General features: G+C 41.3%; 1 protein-coding gene across 3 annotated transcripts in view; it reads right to left on the reverse strand.

The window, feature by feature from the left end:
- egfra (epidermal growth factor receptor a (erythroblastic leukemia viral (v-erb-b) oncogene homolog, avian)) overlaps positions 1 to 13,777 on the reverse strand; it is a 46,245-nt gene extending 32,468 nt beyond the window's left edge. For all 3 annotated transcript variants that reach the window (XM_069684006.1, XM_069684005.1, XM_069684004.1), the window contains exon 1: positions 13,566 to 13,777. In XM_069684006.1, coding sequence (XP_069540107.1) covers positions 13,566 to 13,644 — 79 coding nt within the window. In that variant the 5' untranslated portion in view covers positions 13,645 to 13,777. The remainder of the gene's footprint in view (positions 1 to 13,565) is intronic.
- Between the last annotated feature and the right edge of the window lie 7,686 nt (positions 13,778 to 21,463).

The following is a 21,463-nucleotide window of genomic DNA, read 5'->3' on the forward strand; positions in this document are numbered from 1 at the left end:
AGTGGGCGGTGAGCGTACTGCTGCTAACTCAATGCTTAATGCCCCCCCCCCATCCCCCCCTCAACCAACCGTCACTGAGCCATGCCTGGAAAAGAAGAGTGGAGGAAGAGAGGCAGAGAAAGAAAAATAACAACCACAAGCGAAGAAACCCACACATTTCACACATCATTCCAGGAGGAGAAAGCAGCTGTGACTCGGGAATCCCCAGTTGGTTTAAAGATTCCCAGCACGGAGCAGGAGGCCCAGGTTGGAGCACATCAACAGAGAGGAAAGATAACTCTCGCTCATTGACTGCTCTCTTCATCTAAACAAGAGAGATAGACGCTCTTTAGGCTTAAGGGTTTCGTATTTTTAGCCCGATTGCTGACAGGCTCATTTCTGTGAAGGTCTAACCACTGTTTCACAGCGTTGCCTGCCAACAACTCTGTTACTGCCTTAGTCATGTCTCTCGCAAACTCGGCCCCGCTGGAGTCTTCACTGAGATAGACCCCATAAAAGGAATATTCTCCAAAAGCCCTGGGGTTTGCGTTAGTAAGCTTCACTCACTTGCTCAGCCCTTACTCACCATTTCAACCTCTGCTTTACACATCAGCAGGCCCCTTAAATCCACTGATGAGTAGTTTCTTCCTCATGCACGCTGGCAGAGGGCAGGAGTCACGGACAAATAGGGCTGGGGGAATTCGTTTGCACAGACGAGCAGCTCTCATAATTCTCAACAGTGTGAAAGGGTATTTAGTTACATGTTGAGTTGTACTCGCCAAAAGCATGACCAATTTAATTAGCCCAAGAAAGCTCGGAAGAATTTAGCCACGTCTTCCTGCTGACACATCCGATTGAAATGCTTGAAATGCAACAGGGTGCCACTGCCAAGTTCTTCTGGGCCCCAGAGCGCCGGGTTATAATCTTCAGAGTATTTTCATAACAGTTCTATCTCTGCTGAAATAGTGTGAACAGCAGCGACTGACAGAAAATGGTGCTACGTTTTCATCAAACACCTCTCCCACAAGCCCATGTCTCGGATTTCATCCATTGTTAACGTGCGGGGCGTCATCCTGTTCCTGACAAAAAAGGACATCACACATAGTTAAAGCTCTGAAACAATGCGATAGCTTGTTTAGGACGATTATGACTGAGGAGGGTGGTTGTTTCAAGGCCGCCCCCTCACTACAGAGACACAGAGGGGCTTTTGCAACGACCTAAGGCTTGGCTGCTCTGCGTCAGTCATCAAAGGCATCAGACTTGGCAGGGTAGACCCTTTTCTCGCTATCAGCTACACGGCCGAACATAAGGACCCTGGCTCAGAGTCACTGTGTATGTACGCACTCCGAACTCTTTTGTCTACAACAGAGAACGGACAATCAGAGTACAAGCCAGAATACAAAACCTCTCTAACATAATAGTTATGCAATGAGCAGATGAATTGTGGACAAAATAGGACCAACTTTAATGCTATAATTGCAAAAATATTGGGGTGATTAATTTTGGTTTACAATACCCAACTGCAAACATTAGAAACATGTTGAGACTGAATCATTCAAGTGGTTCTGGAGCTCTTGACCAAAGCAAACAACCTTACACTTCTTGTGGTAAGATTTTCTGTGATTTTATGGAGTCACGAATAAACTTTCAACCTCAAGTATTTCTACTTCTTTCTTGCGCTCACGAATAAAAAGTTGGAAATGTGGGCATCAACTTGGCCATCTCCCGAAAAACATTATGTGATACATTTGGAAGCTCCAGAACAGCTACTAAGTGGACCTCGTGGTGAGATACGAGTGTTTCCATGGCCACAAGTGAAGTTTCAATCTCAACTTTTAAGCCAAATTCGGAGAGAGTTGCTCAAAGTGCAGAGAAAAAGAAAAACATGGACATCTAACCCTTCTATGACAGCTTGGCAAGCGCTGCGCTGTCCATTTGCTGATGAAGATTGCGTCAAAAGAACGAAAGGTCCAGAGCAGCTCGGCCATGGACCCCGTGGTGAGATTAGCATATCAGTGACAAACAGCTCAACAGATGTGATGATGTCTCCAGCTCCAAATCCTGGATCTCATTTCGGATGTTTTTCAATTGACAAACAGGTGCAGCGCATTCATCACCAAGGATAAATCTTGGACATTTCCGACCACTTCATTTCCTGGAAGCATACGATGCAAGCACATGACAAAGTATCCAAAATGTTGCCTTACAAAGCCAGAATATCAAGAGGAGGAAATTGAACTTTATTCCTTCGTACAGTCAAACAGGAGGTATCCATGTCTCACTGGCAGGAGATATAGTCTTTTCCGAGGATTGTTTACACTTCCTTTGACCTAAAAACCCATTTCAATTTTGATTGTTTTTAATCTATTGGAAATCTTATGGGTACCTGATTAGTGACATAATACTCGGATGAGAACAAAGCAAGTGGATATTAAAAAATCTCAGACTGCCTTAATCAGCTCAGGAAGAGGTTGTTGATGTAGTGGATGTACTGCAGGCCCAGAGGGCTAATCCTTACTGCCTGGCAGTAGTCCAACTATGCACTCCCGGGTATTTCTACCAGGGAGCCCATTCTCCACCTAGCTGCAATCAAGCTGAAGTGGTTTGTTATGAAAATGAAAGCAGAGTAGCTAATATTGATCATTTTCCAGTGCTGCTATTAAGTGGCATCAGGTTGTAATATGTTGCAGTGCGTGGGAATATATTCACATTATATGGCTTTTCGTGATGGTTTAGTAGGCAATCTTGCAATACGAGGGTTAGGTCCAGCTTTTTTATGAGGGGAAACAAGTGGAGCAAACAGAATTCCTTTTTTTTTTTTTTTTACAGGCCTCTGGCTCCAATTATGAAAACATGTGGTAATGAAGATGTTCCGCTCAAAGTCCCACCAGGAAATTAATTCTGAGCTCAACGAAGCATTGGTGTTGTTGAAACTTACATGGCAATTATAAAAGGTACTACAGAAGGCGGGTTGTGTTTGGAGCACATTACATTTTAGTGTTTGAGTGGGAGTTAAACAAATCACAGATCAACTCCGTAGCCAAGCATTGCCACCACTGTGATATTATAACCAATGCTGTCAAACCCATCTGTAAATGGTTGGGATGAAATGGGTTTTACGATGATTGTGAAATCCCTGAGAGTTTATGTTGGCTGGTAAAACCATGGCGAGAGAAGGGCTGACATCTTCTCTTCCCGTGACACACTCCCACATGATACACTACCAGCAGCACTATCATCATCGTTGTTGTAGTTCAGACAGAGCTATGTCATACGGAGGGACGGCTGTTATTAGCTTGCCGGAACGAGACTTAACTGGTCTATGAAAAGATTACATGTTGTTGCCCTCTCTGCTTCAAAGTTCTTGAAGTTTTGGAGACAATTTCTGATGCATACTGGTGCCATTAATTTAAGCATGACCATGTCTGTCAATTGGTTTGTGCACCAATTAGGTCCAGACTGACATATATTACTAACTATTGGAAAGATTGGAACAAAAATTGGTGCAGATGGTACCAAGAAGGCAAATCTTAGTGATTTTGGTGATGACCTGGCATTTCTTCTAGCACTGACAGCAGGTCAAAGTTCAACATCCAGAATTTTTCTACATTCATGGTTCCAAGTGGATAAATCCTTACCACTTTGGTCATTCCTCGACTTCTCTTCAGAGCTATTTTGATGATTACCTTTGTGGTTCTGCGTCTCAACAACAATGGGATGGTTTGCAGTAGAGTTTGGCGAAGACACTTTGAAGTTTCCTTCAAGATGAAATGTTATAACCTTATAACCCTTTTTTGTGCAAGGTAGCAAATGTACAGTAAACATACCTGCTAGCATTCTGCAAGTTAGCATCGTCGGTAAGATTATAATTTCTCTCAAAAGGACTGCTGTGCCTAAGTACAGACTCTTAATCCTGATACCATTCCATATGGATGTGTTGTACGTAGGATTAGATGCCCTGATCCAATTCAGAACTCTAAAACAGCTTAAACGATTCTCTTACCCTAGCAGCCTTTTTAGCCAACAGGGATGCCTTTCTCCTCACTGTTGACATAGAGTTGAAAAGTCATGTCTACAAGGCAAGTTAAGGTCAAAGAAGACAGATAAGCCAGTGTCAAAGAAGACAACAAAGTCCCAAATAAAGAACCCTTTGTCCAAAGTCTTTGGGCTTCTGCTGGGAAGGAGGGATCCATTCAGGCGAGGTCCACACAAGAGCCACAGGGGCTAGATGAGAATTAATTTGTCTCTTGGACTTTCCTTTTTCCTTGTGTATGTTTTCTCAGTCATGCGCGGCGTCTCATTATCTTGCTTGGATCCCCGCCACCCACCCACCATGTATATTGGCTAATTTTCAGTGCTATTAACATGTTCTGTAGGAGACACTCCTGTTAGAAAGCCAAAAGGAGCTTACCACAAAACCCACACTGTAAGTTGAGAATTCAAGCTTTGCACTGTGCAACTTGTCAATACCAGACCCATTCAAAAATGTGACAGGAAGTCTAGACTAGAAGAAACCTTGAGGCCATACAGGTATCAGTTAACAAGTGATTCTTCATGTCTGTAGACGTTTGCTTGTGAGAAAGACTCGTCTGTAAAGAATGTTTTCTGTTTTCCTACAGACTTACAAAACAGATCACACCAGCAAAGCTATTTTTCTCTTTATGCTGGCATCCCAGTGCGGCTGAAAGCAAGATAAAAGGTTGTAACTTTACTGTTCCTGTTTGTCTTCTCCTTGCAAAGAATACAGCACATGATTGATATTCTGCCACACCCTTTCGGTAATGCCTTAATCACATTGGCAAAGACAACACACTTTTTCACAGGTAGTTGAGCGATGAAAACTATAAGACAAGCCTGATCAGGATTCCCTAGAAAGTCATTAATCATTATGTATCCTATAAATTAACTATCTTTTTTAAGGTTAACAAGTGATCAGAAGCAGTTAAGTCAAGTCAACCAGAATAATTTGTCACATTTTCCATTGTTTGCAGGCTTGAGCGTTTAAGCAATAGTTAGCCCAGAGCCAATGCAAACTCTCGGACAATAGCCTATGTGTTCAGGTAAAAGCTGCTGACGAGATTCAACATCCTTTTAATCAGGATGTGAGGCAGGAAACCCACATTTACACTGCAAAGGGATTACAAGTCAATCCTCCTGGATCTGCCATCCTGATTGCGTTTGACAAATGCAGGAACTCATGAACAGAAATTGGATAAATTAACCAAAATGTGCCATAAAATCCAAACCACACACTGTGAGTCACCGTTTAAAATGCACCATTGAGTTTACTAGGCCATCGGACCACACAGGAAGGGGCTAAATACTCTTCGGGAAGTTTCATAGATCAGCCACCACCCTTCAACCGTGGCTTTCTTCTGAAATATTCTGAGATGGGGATTTGTTTGTGGAGCTATTGTTCCCTCCCTGTAGGGGATTCCTCGTCCGGGCGAGCGCTGTTTGAAACATTGCTCCTCACAATACTGTTACCCTTAGGTCATTAGAGAGAATGCCACACCCACAGGAGGCCTTTGGGATAGTCGGGAGAGACTCTCATCTCCAATTTAAAGGCAAATTACAACCACTACAAACAGCTTGAGGCTGCTTTGATAAGCATTTACGTGAGGGCAGGAATGCCACAGTCAACGATCTCACCCCGTCCTTCTGATGTTTGCTTTTGCATCCCCAACTCCCCTGTTTATCTCCCCCTGCCACGATCCTTCCTTTAATCCGCGCACCACCCCTGTCCATCTCATTGACATCTCTTACATTTGCATCGTGACACGAAGATCCATGGAGCTCATCACTGAATACAAATACGCCGACGTATAAATCTGTAAGGAAAACAAGCCTCAGACGATGCCTGTCCACTTTCCTACTTATCTGAACTAAGCTGCAAAATTCTCTTGAGCTGGCAAGAGCGATGGTTTCAATCCGAGCTGAAAGCCTGAAGGAGGGGAACATGTTTGTGCCCACTTTCCATCTTTACCTTTGCTGAGTTACCGCTTCGGCAGTTCCAGCCTGCCGGGAAACATTCAAAAACTGCTTCGTCAAACTCAGGAAAAATGTGAAATTCTTACAAAACCAAATTAACTGGTAAGAAATGTTGCACCTGGTATAATGTGAAGGGTTTGTAACTTATACCTGCTTACCAAAATAGATCAGATTTTTTTGTATTTCAACCCATAAATTGAGATAAATGTTCATGCATTCGTTTCCATACTATTCTTCATAGGTTACCAGGGGCCTACAAAGCGTGCTCAACATATCCAGGGTATCTATTCCTGATCAGGCTTCACTTAACCTGACACACAGGGTTTCTATGAGCGCGTTCACATAAAAGGGCCGTTGACCAGTCACACAGTCACAATCACAATATGCATATTTTACAAACTCAAAGCAAACTATGATATAAGAAAGATATGAAGATGTGAATTCAGACTGAAATCCACTCAGCTGCAGCTGCTGGAAGCAACTGAAGGACAACTGGAAGAAAATGACTGACTGTGTAAATGTGCAAATTAAGTCTATAAAATCTCTGCTCCATCATTAGAGCACCACTGACTATAATGAAACTTGTGTATTATATTAAATTAATACGTTGCACAGATGTATTTTTGTGGCGTTTATGACAGATTTAGACTTATTCTCTCAGCTTCAGTCGTATCAAACAGACTTATAGAGCAAATACAAATCACAATTTAATTTATATTTTATAAGTACAAGGCTTTAGTGCTGTGATCAGTCTCTGTTGTAGATGTAGGCCTATATCAGTAAAGCATGATGAATATCTTTCATACAAAAAGTCATACGGTAAAGTGGAAGTGTTTTCTCTCTCCCTCCTCCCTCTCACCATCTGCTCACAGAGCTCCTGAATCAAGAGACCCGATTGGTCAGTGGGTGGTGATTAGTAAAGGTCGATCTCCCATCTTGAACACAACCTGCTCCAGAGCAAGCTAGGTGTTCAGCATAAGTTACCATGGCAATCTTCCCGGTACAAAGTGAACCACCTTCGTAGTACTGAAAACTCTGAGTTAATCCGGAAGTTACCTCGATAACCGCATCCTTCTTTTTTTCATTTTCAGTTTTATATTATGAAACACTCCTAAAAAAAACCACTTTGAACTATCTTGTAAACCCCTTAAAGGTAAGACTATTTAAAGTATGACCTTCAACTCTCCCTCAGTTAGATCTCCTTCAGGAGATAGGTAAACATAGACGGGCCTAATAAGTCAGTTGGAGCTGTGGCCTCTTTCCCTTTTAACACGACACTGCACCTGATGAGATGGGAAGATAACTGAAGGCCCTTTTTCCAGCCTGAATTCCAGGATCTCTTTCCACTGGAGACTCCGTGCGCAGCCAGGGGATCATGGAAAGGCCATAAATGCAGCGGATCACTTTGTTACCATGTACAAACAAAGGACGCAAATCAGTTCAATGAGTAACCACATTCACTCACTTATTCCATGCTGGGGTCTCGGTGCATGTATACAAACAACACAATGGATTTTTAGTAGCTGCAGCAAAATAAACACCGGTTCGCTTTGAATGAAAGGCCCAAAGAGGAGCTTTCAATAATTAAAGTCAGAGATGAAGCAGGCAGCATTTCTAAACATATTAAATATTCATGTCGGACATGAAAGCAAAACATAAAAACTTTATTGTTTGTGGTTTGTTTAGTCTGAACAGCAGTGGAACCAGACACGTAATTAACGGTTACAGATCCGCAGCAATGCTCGATTTTCTACACAATAGATTTACTGTGTTTAGATGTGTCTTTACGGTTAGAAGTAAGAACAACAGAAGCCTCTTCACTTCTGTGTTCCCTCTCGATGACATACACGTCTAGCCTCGGGTGCGTCTGCTGCACGCCACAGATCTCGGCTGCTCTACAAAAGTATCAGCGCTGCCAGATAACCTGCCCTCTACAGAGGCACTATTGTCCCAGAGTGAAACCAGAATCCTGCACCTCGCCAGCAGCTCTTTAAAAATCTGCCGTTTATCAAAGCTGGGGAAGGAGGAAGGCAAGAAATTATCCTCCAGCTCCCACGGCCCGAACCGACAAGCCAAACTTCCAACAATGGCTGCAGCAGATGGAAGTCTGGGAAGGTCGTCAGAGGAGCAGCTAGACACAGCAGAAGCAGTAGTAGCATGAGGGCCACTCTGGACCTGAAGGAGAGATTCTATTACACATGATCGTAACCTATATTTCACTACCATCTGATCCAAGAGAGTGGGCTTTAATGAAAAGAAAAGGCGTTGTTTTTTCGGTGAATGATGAGGGAAGCTGGCTTGTTAGATCCTCACACAAGGCAGAGGGAAAAGCACTTACTCAGGATGCTGAAATGCACTGCAGGAGTGAAATTTTGTCATGATTCAGCTGTACTTTTGCAGGCTTGCAAGCACATTTTAATGCAGAAAAGATGGAGCTGGACTCCGCCTATATATCTTATAATCTCATTCTGTCGAGATCTTGAATAACCTATTAACTCTTACGGAAAAAGCATACGGATATAAGCCGGTTATTTCATGCACAAAGGAAGCCAGGGAGCCCTGAATAAGGGATTAGGGATTTAGCCGTCAACATGCCCCTGAGATTAGTCTGATCTTTCACAGGTTAACTCATGGCCCAGTTAGAGGGGTTGTCAGACAGGTTAACCTTGTAAATTTGGCTCGGGTACACTCATAGATAGAAGAGTTGAGAAATATATAAGCTTACAGCGAGAAATCTAATCATCATCTCTACAGGAGTCCGACTGATTCCGAAACCATTTAACATCTCATCTGGGAAATAAATCACCACAGTTATTGCTTGCGGTTGAGTGCTGGATGAAGCTGTGGGCATTATTTACAACCTCCCCGCAGATGATGACAGTTAATAAACCGAGCATGCCAACGCGTGGGGGACGAGGAGCTTTTCTATTATTCAGCAAGTCCTGTCTGACTCCCACAGAAACCATCGCACACTGCTGGCTGTTCGAGAGCAGCGGACTGACAGGTGGGCTTCCTCTGGGAGAAGCTGCTCGCTGCCAGGACCATTATCACATCTCAGATTCATTTCCAAAAAGACTTAATGTCTTCTCCATAACAGGACTGAAACTGTGGCTGCTGTTTGGTATATTTTACACTGTAGCAAGTAACTGAAAATAAGGGGAATTATACAATACACCCTGCCCATCTTAGTTACTGCTAAAACTGTCAGATTTTCTGTCTTCATGAAGTTTAATGAGAAAACAGCAACACTCAAAATACTCAGTTATCTTTCAAAGAGGTAGACAAAAGCAGGTTTCTCTTTTACAGCCAGAGACTGTACATTTTGTGGCTAAAATGATGCTGCATATTTTAGCTGTAGCTAGCTAGCAAGTTAAGCTAATCACTGCTCGCATATTTTAGCTGTAGCTAGCTAGTTAAGCTAGTTAACTTGGTAAACACACATCTTTACTGACTTCTTAGAGTTTCCAGGTGGCTTTGTTTAAGTGATAATGCTGTCAAGTGTCAAAAATAGAATATGATATCATAGGCCTAAAAAAAGAGGCTAAATCATAAGTTTAAAGACCCCCTCCAGTAAAAAATCAAGTGTTTAACCTTGTTAACATCTCCATGTGGTGTTTTTCATGTGCTACAAGACATATCAGGGACAACATCAGCAGTCATCTCCATGGCGATGCTTTTAAACTGCAGTGTACCAAGGACAGGCTGGACAACACGTTTTCAGATTGGCAGGTTTGAGACGTCACAAACCTAAGGAGCCAATCCCGTTAATGGACGGGGTGACGATATGCATATCATTATGTGTAACCGATGGCAACCACTTCGGTGATGTGCGAGCCAGCTGTAAGCGTCATCATAATTTTTGTAAACTCACTACTGACTGCTAACGTTAACGTTACTACTACTAATTACTACATTTCAAGCTCACTAAGTTTCAACAAGTTGACGCTTAACGATGGCAGAGACGTGTTTTGTTTTTGGGAGAGGATTTTTACATGGTTAAAAAAAGTATCAGACACAATTTATTATTTCAAGCAGAGCATTTATGACTGGAGCTGGTCTTTAAATGTAGAACTATTTACTCCAGTCGGTGAGGAAAATTGTTACATCAGACTGAAACTGTCAGACTGTTAGTTTATTTATAACCTTGTTGATCTTTCAACATTCCAAGACAAAATGCTTTGAGGGAGGAGGATCAAGGATCAAGTGATTTAATTGGTAGATATTAAGTAATCTCTAAATATGATTAGTGTGGATGCTGAAGTTTTAACCTCAATACATCAAATACAGAGCAGGACAGAGCTTCTACGCAGCAGAGAAATACAACACAGTGAATGCATCTTTGCTAGTTTGTGACCTGTAATTCAAACTAACTAATGTAGTTAGTTAATGATCCTTTACCGTAGGAGAGCAAATAAACACACAGTGTAATACCTTCCTTTCGATCTTTGCTTTTGTTTCTTTTTTTCCCCATAGAAGCAAATAAAGAAATTACACCACCCACCAAACTCGAGCACCGAAATCCCTTTTACCACAGCCTCATGCTCACTGTTTCAACATGTGGAGAAATCCAAAGCTTGACAGGTCTGATGTTTTTAGTTACTGTTGCTAAGCGGGGATCGAACAATCACTGCTTGTGTGAGGAGTTAAAGGAACTGTTAATAAAACGTGATTAATTGGAGCGTGTTTAATGTTTGTGCACGTATCACTCCGCTAACAGTTCTGTAAAGTGTCGCTTCAGCTCATCGATCAATGACCGGTAAAAATAAGTTAGTATGGACATAATATAGTAAAAAATTAAAGTATAAATTGAGAGTTGAATGTCTCAAGAGAGCATCCAAACACAGACCAAACACCAAGTATTTATTTTTAGCAATGATCTACATTATTTCAAGTATTTCTCAGATTGAAAACTCTTCCACCACTTCTCAGAGTAAACAGCTGACCAGATGTTCTCACTCGCCTCTTAGCAACACAAACACTTTCAGATCAACTCTATATCGAACAGTCCTCAATCACTGGAAACCATGTATATCCTGGTTTTTAAATTAAGTCACGGGATTACATGCTCCTTTGTGTGCTGAGAAAATTATCCTCCTTCTTAATGCTCATTAAACCCTTTCAAAACCTTTGGATTATCTCAGAAATGCATTGTGACTAAGCTCAGACTGTTTTGCCGTCTTTTGTTTTGACATTTTGGAGATGCTGCTTTTTAAGGTACAGTCGAGGCATCGTCGGCAAAGAAATCCGATTCATGTTTCTTAATTCAGGACTTGCGCCTGACACACAGGCAGTAATCCCTCTTTACGAATCATTCTGCCGGACAGGAAGATAACACCTCTGAGTTTCAAAATAAAATGTTGTTTGGGGCTATATTACTGACTTCACTCACAGTAATTCAGGTTTAACCAGTAACGATCTGAATCCAAATTAACTCCAGGCTTAATTTTCAGAGACAGACTGATGAAAGAAATGTCGACTGACAGACTGAGGGTAGGAAAATATTGGAACAGAGGCCTAAGATTAGACGCTGTGACTTTGGCTCTTGAGATCCCTTTAAAAATGGGGTTTTAAGTTCACTGTTGACATTAGCGGAGCAAAGCCGTGAGAGCGACGGTCTTTGAGGTAGTTTTTTTTTATCACCAAAGTATCGACACTTGAAAAAACAAAGTATTTCAAGCAGTCAAAGTGTCGTTATAGGGATTTATTTTAAGTTAATGGATAAGCCAAGTGCAAAAATCCCAGGAGCACACTGTGGCCCCCTCCAGTTAATCTTCCTTTAATCAATTACAAAAAAGAATGTGAGCTTATCAAGTTATATAACCACACACATATATATTATGAGGTGTTATTTGCCTGTTTCATTTGGTAGATTTAATGCCATAAGAATGTAATTGGCATCTTGTTCGAATCAAGTGTCTACGTATATTGGACTTTGTGTGCTAGAAAACAAAGTGTGCCACATTGAAACATCTGTCCTCGCCTCTGGCCAACAACAAAATAACAACAAATAAAACTCTTACGCCATATGGCCGACTTGCTTTTCCTTTGAAATTTAAGCTGAATCAGTCGCAAAAAATGTACAGCACTTAAACCAAATTGTACTGCTTATCATTTCAGCTGCTCCTTTCTAATCTTCTCTGGTCTTAATACAATTCTTTAATCCTTATTCACTGTGGGAGACTTGCTGCTGCGTGAAATGTGCGCCTGTCGAGTTTGTTTAGAAGCCCAGAAATATTTAGGGACTCTGTCTTTTTTGGCTCGCAAACACTTTTGATTTGTTATGGTTGTCTGAATAAAAACGGGACTGGTTGTTACTTGTCGGAGCAGAAAGGAAAGATGTAACTTGCACGTGTGCTGCCGGCAACTGTACACACTGTGCTTATCTGCCTATAAGGAGGAACAACAGTGCAATGAGATGGACAATGATGATTCATGAGAATAGGAAGTTAAAGCCATTAGGGAGCAAAGTGATACTTCTGGTCACTTTCTCTCCCCGACATCTGGCCTTAATGAGGTCTGAGTCACTCCAACTACACGTGAAGCTCTCATATATTGAATTCAAGTACTGGGAAACCGGATCTTTCCTGTGCTTATTTTTCCACTCAGATCTATGCCAAATATTACCTCGGCCTAAAATGAGGTTCGTTTAAAGACTGAAATTAAAAGAAAAAGACATAATAGGTGAAAGAAAGCATTGAATTTAGAGTCAAAACACTGTCATGTGATTAAAACATTACACTCCTGTGACCTTTACCTCAGGGTCAAAAGGAAACTTAAACAAGGAGAGCAAGAACAAGAAATGTGTTCCTGCCTCTTAAGCACTTGTTGTCTTACTTTCATCAGCCTCCCTTTCAAGACTAACTGCTTTATCATGCAAGTAGGATGCGTTTACTGTCACATTTTGGTATAATTTCTTTTGAGAACCAGCTGCAAACTGAGTACAGGCAGTTTTTATTTTGTAAGGAGATGTTAAAAAAATAATTAATCTCTGATTCAAGGTGGCAGCATTGTCCTCATTTTATTTCTATTTTTGCCTACAAATAGGTCAACGACTGCGTCAAGCACTTGTGACTAAAACGCTAACTCTTTCATGCTCACAAAGAAAACTACACTACACATAAAAAGTGACTAAAGATAAGTCACTTTTATTAAGTACGCCAGGGGATTGCACAATGTACATCCCCTCCCTGCAGCAGCAGCATCATCAATATGGTGCAAATTTGCGTTTATCTCAGTATTTGCTCATTTTTCCAATTGGTCAATTAAATCAGGCAATTAAATTGGTCAATCAAAAACTATTCCGTAGCACAAACGCGACTGTAGTCATTGTCAATAACTATGCAGCATGTACACTGGACGCTGAACTCTGGTGAAGCCTCTGTGTAGCTTTTACTGGGTCACTCACAGACTGAACATCGAGCCAGACAGAAACTTTTCTCCCACACCGGATCAAGTTTCTCTGCGGCTTTTTCGGCGGTCTGAGATTTCTGAGAGATTTCTGTAAATGTTGAACTCGCAAAGAGGAAAGCGAAAGCCCGACTCGGAGCTCCAACCCAGCCACGTACATGTTGTAAAAGCTCCCGTGTCTGACATACCTTTCTTTTCCGCCAGAACACAGCAGCCCAGCCACAGCACAGAGGTGAGACTGATCCACTTCACTATACGGGCTGCCATCGTGTTTCTGAAGCTCCGCGTGAGAAGGTGTCATTCCATGCCCACAACACGAGATATTCCGCTTTATAAAAACTGAAAAATGTGAAGGTTTTTCTTTCTCGGTAAGTGAAAGACTTTTTTCTTTGCCCTGGGAAACTTTGACAGCTCCTCCTCCTCGCGGATATCTCCAGCAGTCCGGGCTCGTGCAGCGCGAGGACAAACTACTGGCTGCTCTGACGTCAGCAAGAGGGAGGACAGATGCGTCTCTCAAACTGCTCAGGTAGAGACAGGGATGATGAGTTATGAAGAAAGAGGTTTGTTGACACTGTTGAATAGAAATATTTTTGATATGGTCAGCAGAATGAAAAGTGCACATAGTTTTTGTTTAAGGGGGCTAAAAACACAGGTACATTTATTTTGTATGCTTACCAAGGATTGAGCTATAGATAAACGTTCTATAGTAAACAAAAATCACATTTACTGTCAGAAAAGCGTGAATTTATGATATATTTCCTTAAAGTCATTTAACATAGTCAAAAAGATTGCCTGAAGGAGGAGATGGAAAAGCAAATAGGTCAGCTAGACACACATCCAACTTTTACACATACAGGAAGAAAACGTTTACTTTTGATATCCATATTTGTGAGTAATTTCACAAAGTAATTTCCTCCTAGACTCTGAATGGTTGCGGATTTAAGCTGACACTTATCAACATGACATAAAACACAAACATTTTTGATAAAAACCCCTTAAACTCACATAAAAGAAATATGACCAAGACATACTGAGCAAGTTTGAAAAATATTCATTCCAATTCTCTCTTGTGGTAAAACCATGTATAGAGACTGTGCCAATTGTTTGCCTTCCTGGAAGACAAAACATTCATGCAGTGCAATTTCTTGTTTTATATCAGTCGGCAAATGTACGCTGACATGGATATACATGCAAAAAGCAAGATGTATCGATCCAGCTCTAGAAGTATTCTTAGCTTTAGACCTTACATAAAGTAAGTTTGGGCTTTGATACTACCAGCTGTTAGTTATATGGGCTCTAGAACATGAATATTAGCTAATATATGACTATGTAGAGTAATTTGTTAAGTTGCCCTTGGTAATGCTCTGAAGATATATAGGGAATCTTCAGTATGTGTATAAAAAGGAAAACAATCATTCCATGAAGTGTCCCAGCAAGCCAATAAGCAAGCGAGCATGCACAATATCAGAGTCCTGTTGCAGGCAAACCTAGCTGGAACGGACTCCTCTTTAATATTATAAATTATGACTTTGAAGACTAGTTTAGTTAATGCACTGACAGGCCAGGAGAAACAGTAATGAGATGACCAAAAATTATTTGAATGAATGAACTGCAGGTCTTTTCTCAGACAGTATCTACTTTGTGTTGGATTTTTGCCACTTAGCGATGCACCAAATCAGATTTTTCTGAAATGTCCCTGGAGCCATTTAAGGTGAACATCCAGGCATAAAAAGTTAGCAGAGAGGACGGCGATGACTCATCGAGTCTGTCAGACTCAATCTCTGGAGGGTTCTGATAATTTGTCTCCTAACAGTATAACTAAACAGTTGTGGCATCTTAAAATCCGTCCTTACAGATCGGTTTATTTGCTGATGTGCATGTATGACGGACAGGCGGTGTCAGACAGGGGTTGAAGAGACAAAACGTCGAGGCTGTTGACAGAGTGGCGGTCTGATCGGACTCGAGTGTAACTGGATGTCAAGCTGCTTAAATGTGTTTGTTGTTGTCCACAGATCAGACTCTATGGGGACAGGAGTGATAGAAATCATTTCTCACACGGGTGTTTATTTCATTACTGCGGCCTAATGGCTCAGCAAATCGTCTCTGGTCGTACTGTTGGAGGAAGACGTTATTGTGTTGGGCGAAATTATGAGCGTTTTACTCGAGGAGAAATTACCTGTAATGTGAGGCTAACGTTTCTATTTCAAGTGTGCTGTGGATGTGATGCAACCGTCAGTTTGACTGAAGTGCTGTCAGTGGGAAATAGAAAAATATCCAAGTCGGACACGGCAGCAATGGTAAGTTAAGCAGCAGCATTGTGTGGGAAAGTTATTCCCTTTGCAAAGTTATGCACTTTGAAATGGTCCAAGTCTCATAAAGAGAATGAAAAGAGGTCAAATATTGCAATTTTACTTTTAAAGAAGTCATATTAAGGGTCATATTTTTTCAATCTGGCTCAGGGGTGGGTTTAAAATGTCTTAAAAGCAATGTTTGCCACATACTCAGCCACAAGTGAGGTTGTTAACGGAAAAAAAGGAAAGAAATCACCTTGGCCTATCACCAGCGGGCTGATTTCTACAACACTGGCAAACATCTCAATTATGAAATGTTCCATTGTGAGAAAGAAAGAAGTTTCATGTCGCCATCCATCACTTTCCTCAGGCTTTGTGCGTTTTTGCACACGCAGGCCGATCCAGAGCCTCAGACCACAGCTGTCTGTCAGCCAGGCAGAAACACTAAACAAACACAGAATAATGGCAAGACCGCTGGGGATTCAAAAGAGAGAATTACAAGGAGAAAAAATGACAGGGAAGAAAGAAGAAAGTGTGTGAAAGAGCGGGGAGGGAGATGACAGCTACTGGATGGCAAAGTCAACACATGATACATGTCCCACCTTGCAGTATTCCCACATTTTCCCCCTCTTCTCTTCACTTGTATTCAGCACCCGAAGGAGCATTTCAGATTATGTTTTAATCAATGCAGCTCATATTTGAGATGTATGCTATTTCAGGTACATTAAAACACAAACAATATAAGACCTTTAAGAGGATAATGTTTACACAAAGAGTCTTATTAAGTGGTTCAGTGAGGCAGAAAGGTTATGTGACCGTACTGTGAGGGGAGATGAGTCGTTATCCTGGAGGTCTGAAGTCTGATCTGCATGACAGGGCCCAGATGGACCAGCAACATCTCAGTGCATATTTGGGAGAAAAAAAAAACATGCATAGGAAAATACCAACCCCCACTATCACAACATGAGCATTTGGAGTGTCTTGTACATAGAAAGAGGAGGAGGTGGTGCCGCAGAAGCAGGAGAGGAGAGAACATATGGGATCATGTAAGATTCACTGTCACTCAAAGGTGCAACATCTGCTGCAACTAACCCAGACATCATGCTAATTTTAGACTGTAAATAAGTGATGCATATATTAGCCATGAGCATAAGTGGAGCTGGTGTTGTGATTTTGAAAGATTGTGATAAAAGTGGTCTTGATGGAAAAGCAGAATGTTTGCAGAAACAAGGAGAAAAAATACTTTCTCTTCTCTTAAAATCAACTGAACATTATTTATAAAGCGCTATACACACTGTGCGGTAGATTTAATGTGCTTTATAGCTCATATAAAAGAAAGGAGAATATACAGTAAGACAATTAGAATGCAAGTAAGTAAGGAAGGAAAATGTATGTATTGATATAGTGTCCCACATTGCTTTACAAAACATAATACAAAATACATTCTTAATCAAGATGATCCTCAAATTTTCAGGGGAAATAAAAAATTAAACTGTATCTTGTGTGTTGTGTTTTGTTTTTTATTCCAGTTTATCATATTTTTAAACAAATTTGCGTCTTAAATTTGTTTTTTTAATGACTACATTTCTCTTGAAAACTACTTCCATCCATTCATTTTCTATACTGCTTATCCTGTTCAAGGTCGCAGGGGGCTGGAATCTATCCCAGCTGTCATTGGGCGAGAGGCGGGGCACACCCTGGACTGATCGCCAGTCAATCACACGGCTGACACACAGAGTCAGACAACCTTTCCACGCTCACATTTAAACCTACGGGCAATTTTAGAGTCACCAATGAACCTAATGAGCATGTCTTTGGACTGTGGGAGGAAGCCGGAGTACCCGGGTGGAACCCATGCATGCACGGGGAGAACATGCAAACTCCAAAGGCCGCGTATGCAACACCGTGCAGCACCTAAAAACCACTTGGTAAAAGTATTTCATGATTGCATTTAAGAATGAAGAAGAGGTTGCACGGTGCAGTGGTATAGCGCTGACCCAGGGTGTACTTGTCCACTTGCCACAATGGAAGCTGGAATTGGTTCCAGCCCCCCCGCGACCCTCAAGAGAATAAGCAGTACAGATAACAGAGGGATGTATCAAAACAAAAGTCTGGAGCTGTAAAGAATGACCCAAAGAAACAGCTTCATGCACATCTATGGAACTGAAGGTTATATTAAGTGATATGGTTTTCAGAAAACCATTGATCAGAAAATGTTAAAAAACAATACATTTTAATTTAACTTGTCCTTCTGCAAATCTCTGCCTTATTTTAAGGCTCCTGTTACGGCTGCCATATCTCTGACATGTGAGATAAGGACTTGGACCTGGGTTGGATTTGACTGAATCCATAAAAGCTTTAATAATAGCTCCCTAAATCCTGTTTTCAGCGGTATGGCTGAACAGCCTCAGGCGCTCCGAACAAACTGTCAAGCACCAATTAATGAGGTTTAATTAGAGAAGCCAGTGAGATTACCTCGTATCCCACCATCTGCCCCCCTGAAGGAAATTCTCCGTCAGCTAAACTTAGACAGTGAAGGCAAATATTTGAAAGTATGAATGGGTTGTTGTTTTGTTCTAGTGAGTAAACACACACGCATTCGCACACTTTGTTTTCTCTTCCTATGAAGAGCGATAAAACACGTGCACGTCTTATTTCTCGGTGTTTGATTGTTTCCTGGTACGGCCCCCGGTGTTTGGCTCTAAGCCATGTTCACTTGCCGGAGCATGCAGTCTCCATGGCAGCCCATTGGGTTACACAGTAAACACCTCAGAGTAAATGAATGAACCTGCTTTAATCCAATAGGGATCCCTTTCTCAGCTTCTCAACCAGTCACATCCTGTTTCACAACATGGAACACCTCGTACGCACTTATGAGTAATGTGAATATTCCCCGTAGATTTACTGTGTGCAGGTTTCAAAGGTAGGGATGACTATTTTTGTTTGCAAGATGTGTGTGAGTATGCTTGTGACTGTGTGTCTGCGTCAGGCATAGATTAACAATATATTCTGGTTTAAGAGGAAGTTTAAAATCACGAAGTACTTTAAGAAGCCAAACATGAAGCAATAAATCACATGAACAGTGAATGCTTGAGGTATTAAGGGGTTAATAGGTAGAAAGGACAATTAAAACACCAACACAGCCACACACATGCAGAATACACACATAAACATATACAGTATACAAAAAGAAAGATGCAGTCAAATGCAGAGTAAAAACACATGTAAAGGTTGTTAAAACAGATGAGATTGAGCGATATACGCGATATGCGCCTATCGCACGTGCAGTGTGTAAATATTTGTATTGCTGTGTATTAGGGATGCACGATATTATCGGCACGTTATCGGTATCGGCCGATATTGGCCAACACGCCGATATCCGCCGATATAATTAACCGATAAAAAAATGGGCTGCTGCATACTTGATTAAATGCCCGACCTCGGCGCAATGTCCCCGGCTCGAAGAAGACCTGCATGGCGCAGCGTGATAACGTCACGTGTGTCTACCTGCAGCATGAGAGAGTTAGAAGCCAAAATGTCCGTGGTGTGGAAGTTTCTCAAAGTGTCCGAAATAGACAGCAAAACTGCTTTTTGCAATGACTGCTCAGCTTCGCTGATGCGAGGAGGAGCCAAGGCAAAGTCTTTCAACACTACAAACTTGATTAACCATCTCAAGACCCGTCACCCCGACCGTTGTAACACATGTGATAAGAGTATCACCATTATACTGTACGCTAATTCCAATACAGAAGAGAGTTGATGATCTCTGCAATTAGGTGTGCGGGAAAAAAATATCGGTATCGGTGTCGGTAATCGGCTAAATGAGTTGTAAAATATCGGCATATCAGATATCGGCAAAAAATCCAATATCATGCATCCCTACTGTGTATGATTTATGATATGCACTAAAGAACTTTCACTATTTAGCACGTAGCCGAGCATCACTGCTAGAATGGTTGAAAACATGCTGTATAATAATGCTGAATAAAGCAGCTTTCAGTGTACCTCTGCATTGTCATATGGGTACAAAATCAGTGCACAATCCATAGAAAAGTTCTACTTTCAGTACATCTTAAAAATTCATGATATTAGCTGCAATATCCGAGGAATTCTTTCTCTTGGAAATCAATAGTGGTCTCTAAAATGTAATATCAGTTTGGCTCCAGCTGTGTTTGTATTATGACTGTTATTATAAAACAGGTAAAAGAGCTGTCAGGGTTTACTTTGTGGAGGAATTATTGATTCTCCTATCAGTGTCCTGTTGCAACCAAGATGGTAACTGAGAAAAGAAAAAAAAGTGGCCCTTTGGGTTTGATGGAGCTGTGATTACCAGAGTGCACTGAGTTGGTTTAGTGCTGACTGTGGCACCGTTGGTGTGAGTGTCTGCAGTCACAAAGCTGGTCATGCCGTGGTTTTCTTTTAGTAACGGTTGGCTCATTCTATCAAATCCATTCAAATCAATGGTGAGAAAGTTCCCCCGTAACTACAGGAATCACTGAGTCATTCACAAGTGGGAATAAAAGGGATCAAAAGATTGATCGTCAGAGCGCTGGCTGCAGCAGCGGGCCGCATTTTGAATTTGACTGTGGACGCAAAAAGATCTGCCAAAGCCACTAATGTGTCAGCCTGGCAGGATGATGATTCCATGTCTCTATTTTACATGTGATTGATGGAATTATATCATGAATGAAATCAGTTAAGCTGTACATAACTCTGCAGGTAGGTAGGGGCCTTCAGGGTCTTAAGCTCCCCCTGAAAAGGCTGAGCCCCCCTAAACTCCCCTCCTCCCAGTAATTTTATGATTAAAGATATATTTAATATAAAACATTGTTAAAAAAACTGTAGTACAAATGTATGGGGACGTTGATGTGGCATATATGTTAGCTATAGATACATTGAAATAAACGATATATAATCATATTTTATTTTATGTAAAGACGTTGTAGCGATGCGAGTGATGATGACCTTCGACCTTTGCTGCTTGTGCAATTTGATTGGTTGGTTAGAGTTGCAAGTCAGATTTAATGTGTGGGACTAAATAAACATACGTTACTCTAAATTTTTGTTCCTACAAGTGTCAAATTCATTCGGTGAAATATAAGTGAGTATTCAGCTAATCAGCTCATTTTGGGCAGCGTTACTTTTTTAAGAGGGATGACGATCACATAATGCTAATTCTAACAACGAGGGTGCTAACTGCTAATGTAGTGGAGACATTGTGATGCCAAACATGGAGGATAGTGAGGAATATGAAGAAGAGGACTGTTTGTAATACTGAGTTAGTTTAGTGAGCTGAAAGTTTGCTACTTAAGTAATGTTAGCTTCAACTAGTAGGAAGCTGCTAGCTAGCAGGAGTCATGTGCTGTTGAGATGAATTTGCTTTACCATATTTATATATATTGATTTGGAATATATGGTTTGCAATGAAAAGATGTAAGATAATGTTATCTTGTTACTCATCCATTATATGTTACCAATTCCAGTTTTTTATTTGGCATATTTGTGCCAAAACAAATCCCTTAAACATCTCACCTGACTGAACTGCCGTATGTTAACATTAAAAAAATTCATACGTGTGACAAATATTATGACACCACCTTCTATTTCACTACTTTCCACGTTTCCCTTCTGCCTGTCATATCAAATCAAAGTCAGATCCGGCTCTTGCTTCATTACGTTGGGGTGGATTCAGGTTCCGGTGTGTTCTCAGAGGGTTTTAAAGCAAACAGCTGGCGGCAACGTTTCCTCAATGAAACACCGCCACCGTGTGGCCTGCTAGCTTAAGGCAGCTTGTT

Source organism: Semicossyphus pulcher, unplaced genomic scaffold (genome assembly GCF_022749685.1).
Source record: "Semicossyphus pulcher isolate SPU_LCO1_2020_fin unplaced genomic scaffold, fSemPul1.0.p SCAF_7, whole genome shotgun sequence".
Classification (NCBI taxonomy): Eukaryota; Metazoa; Chordata; class Actinopteri; order Labriformes; family Labridae; genus Semicossyphus; species Semicossyphus pulcher.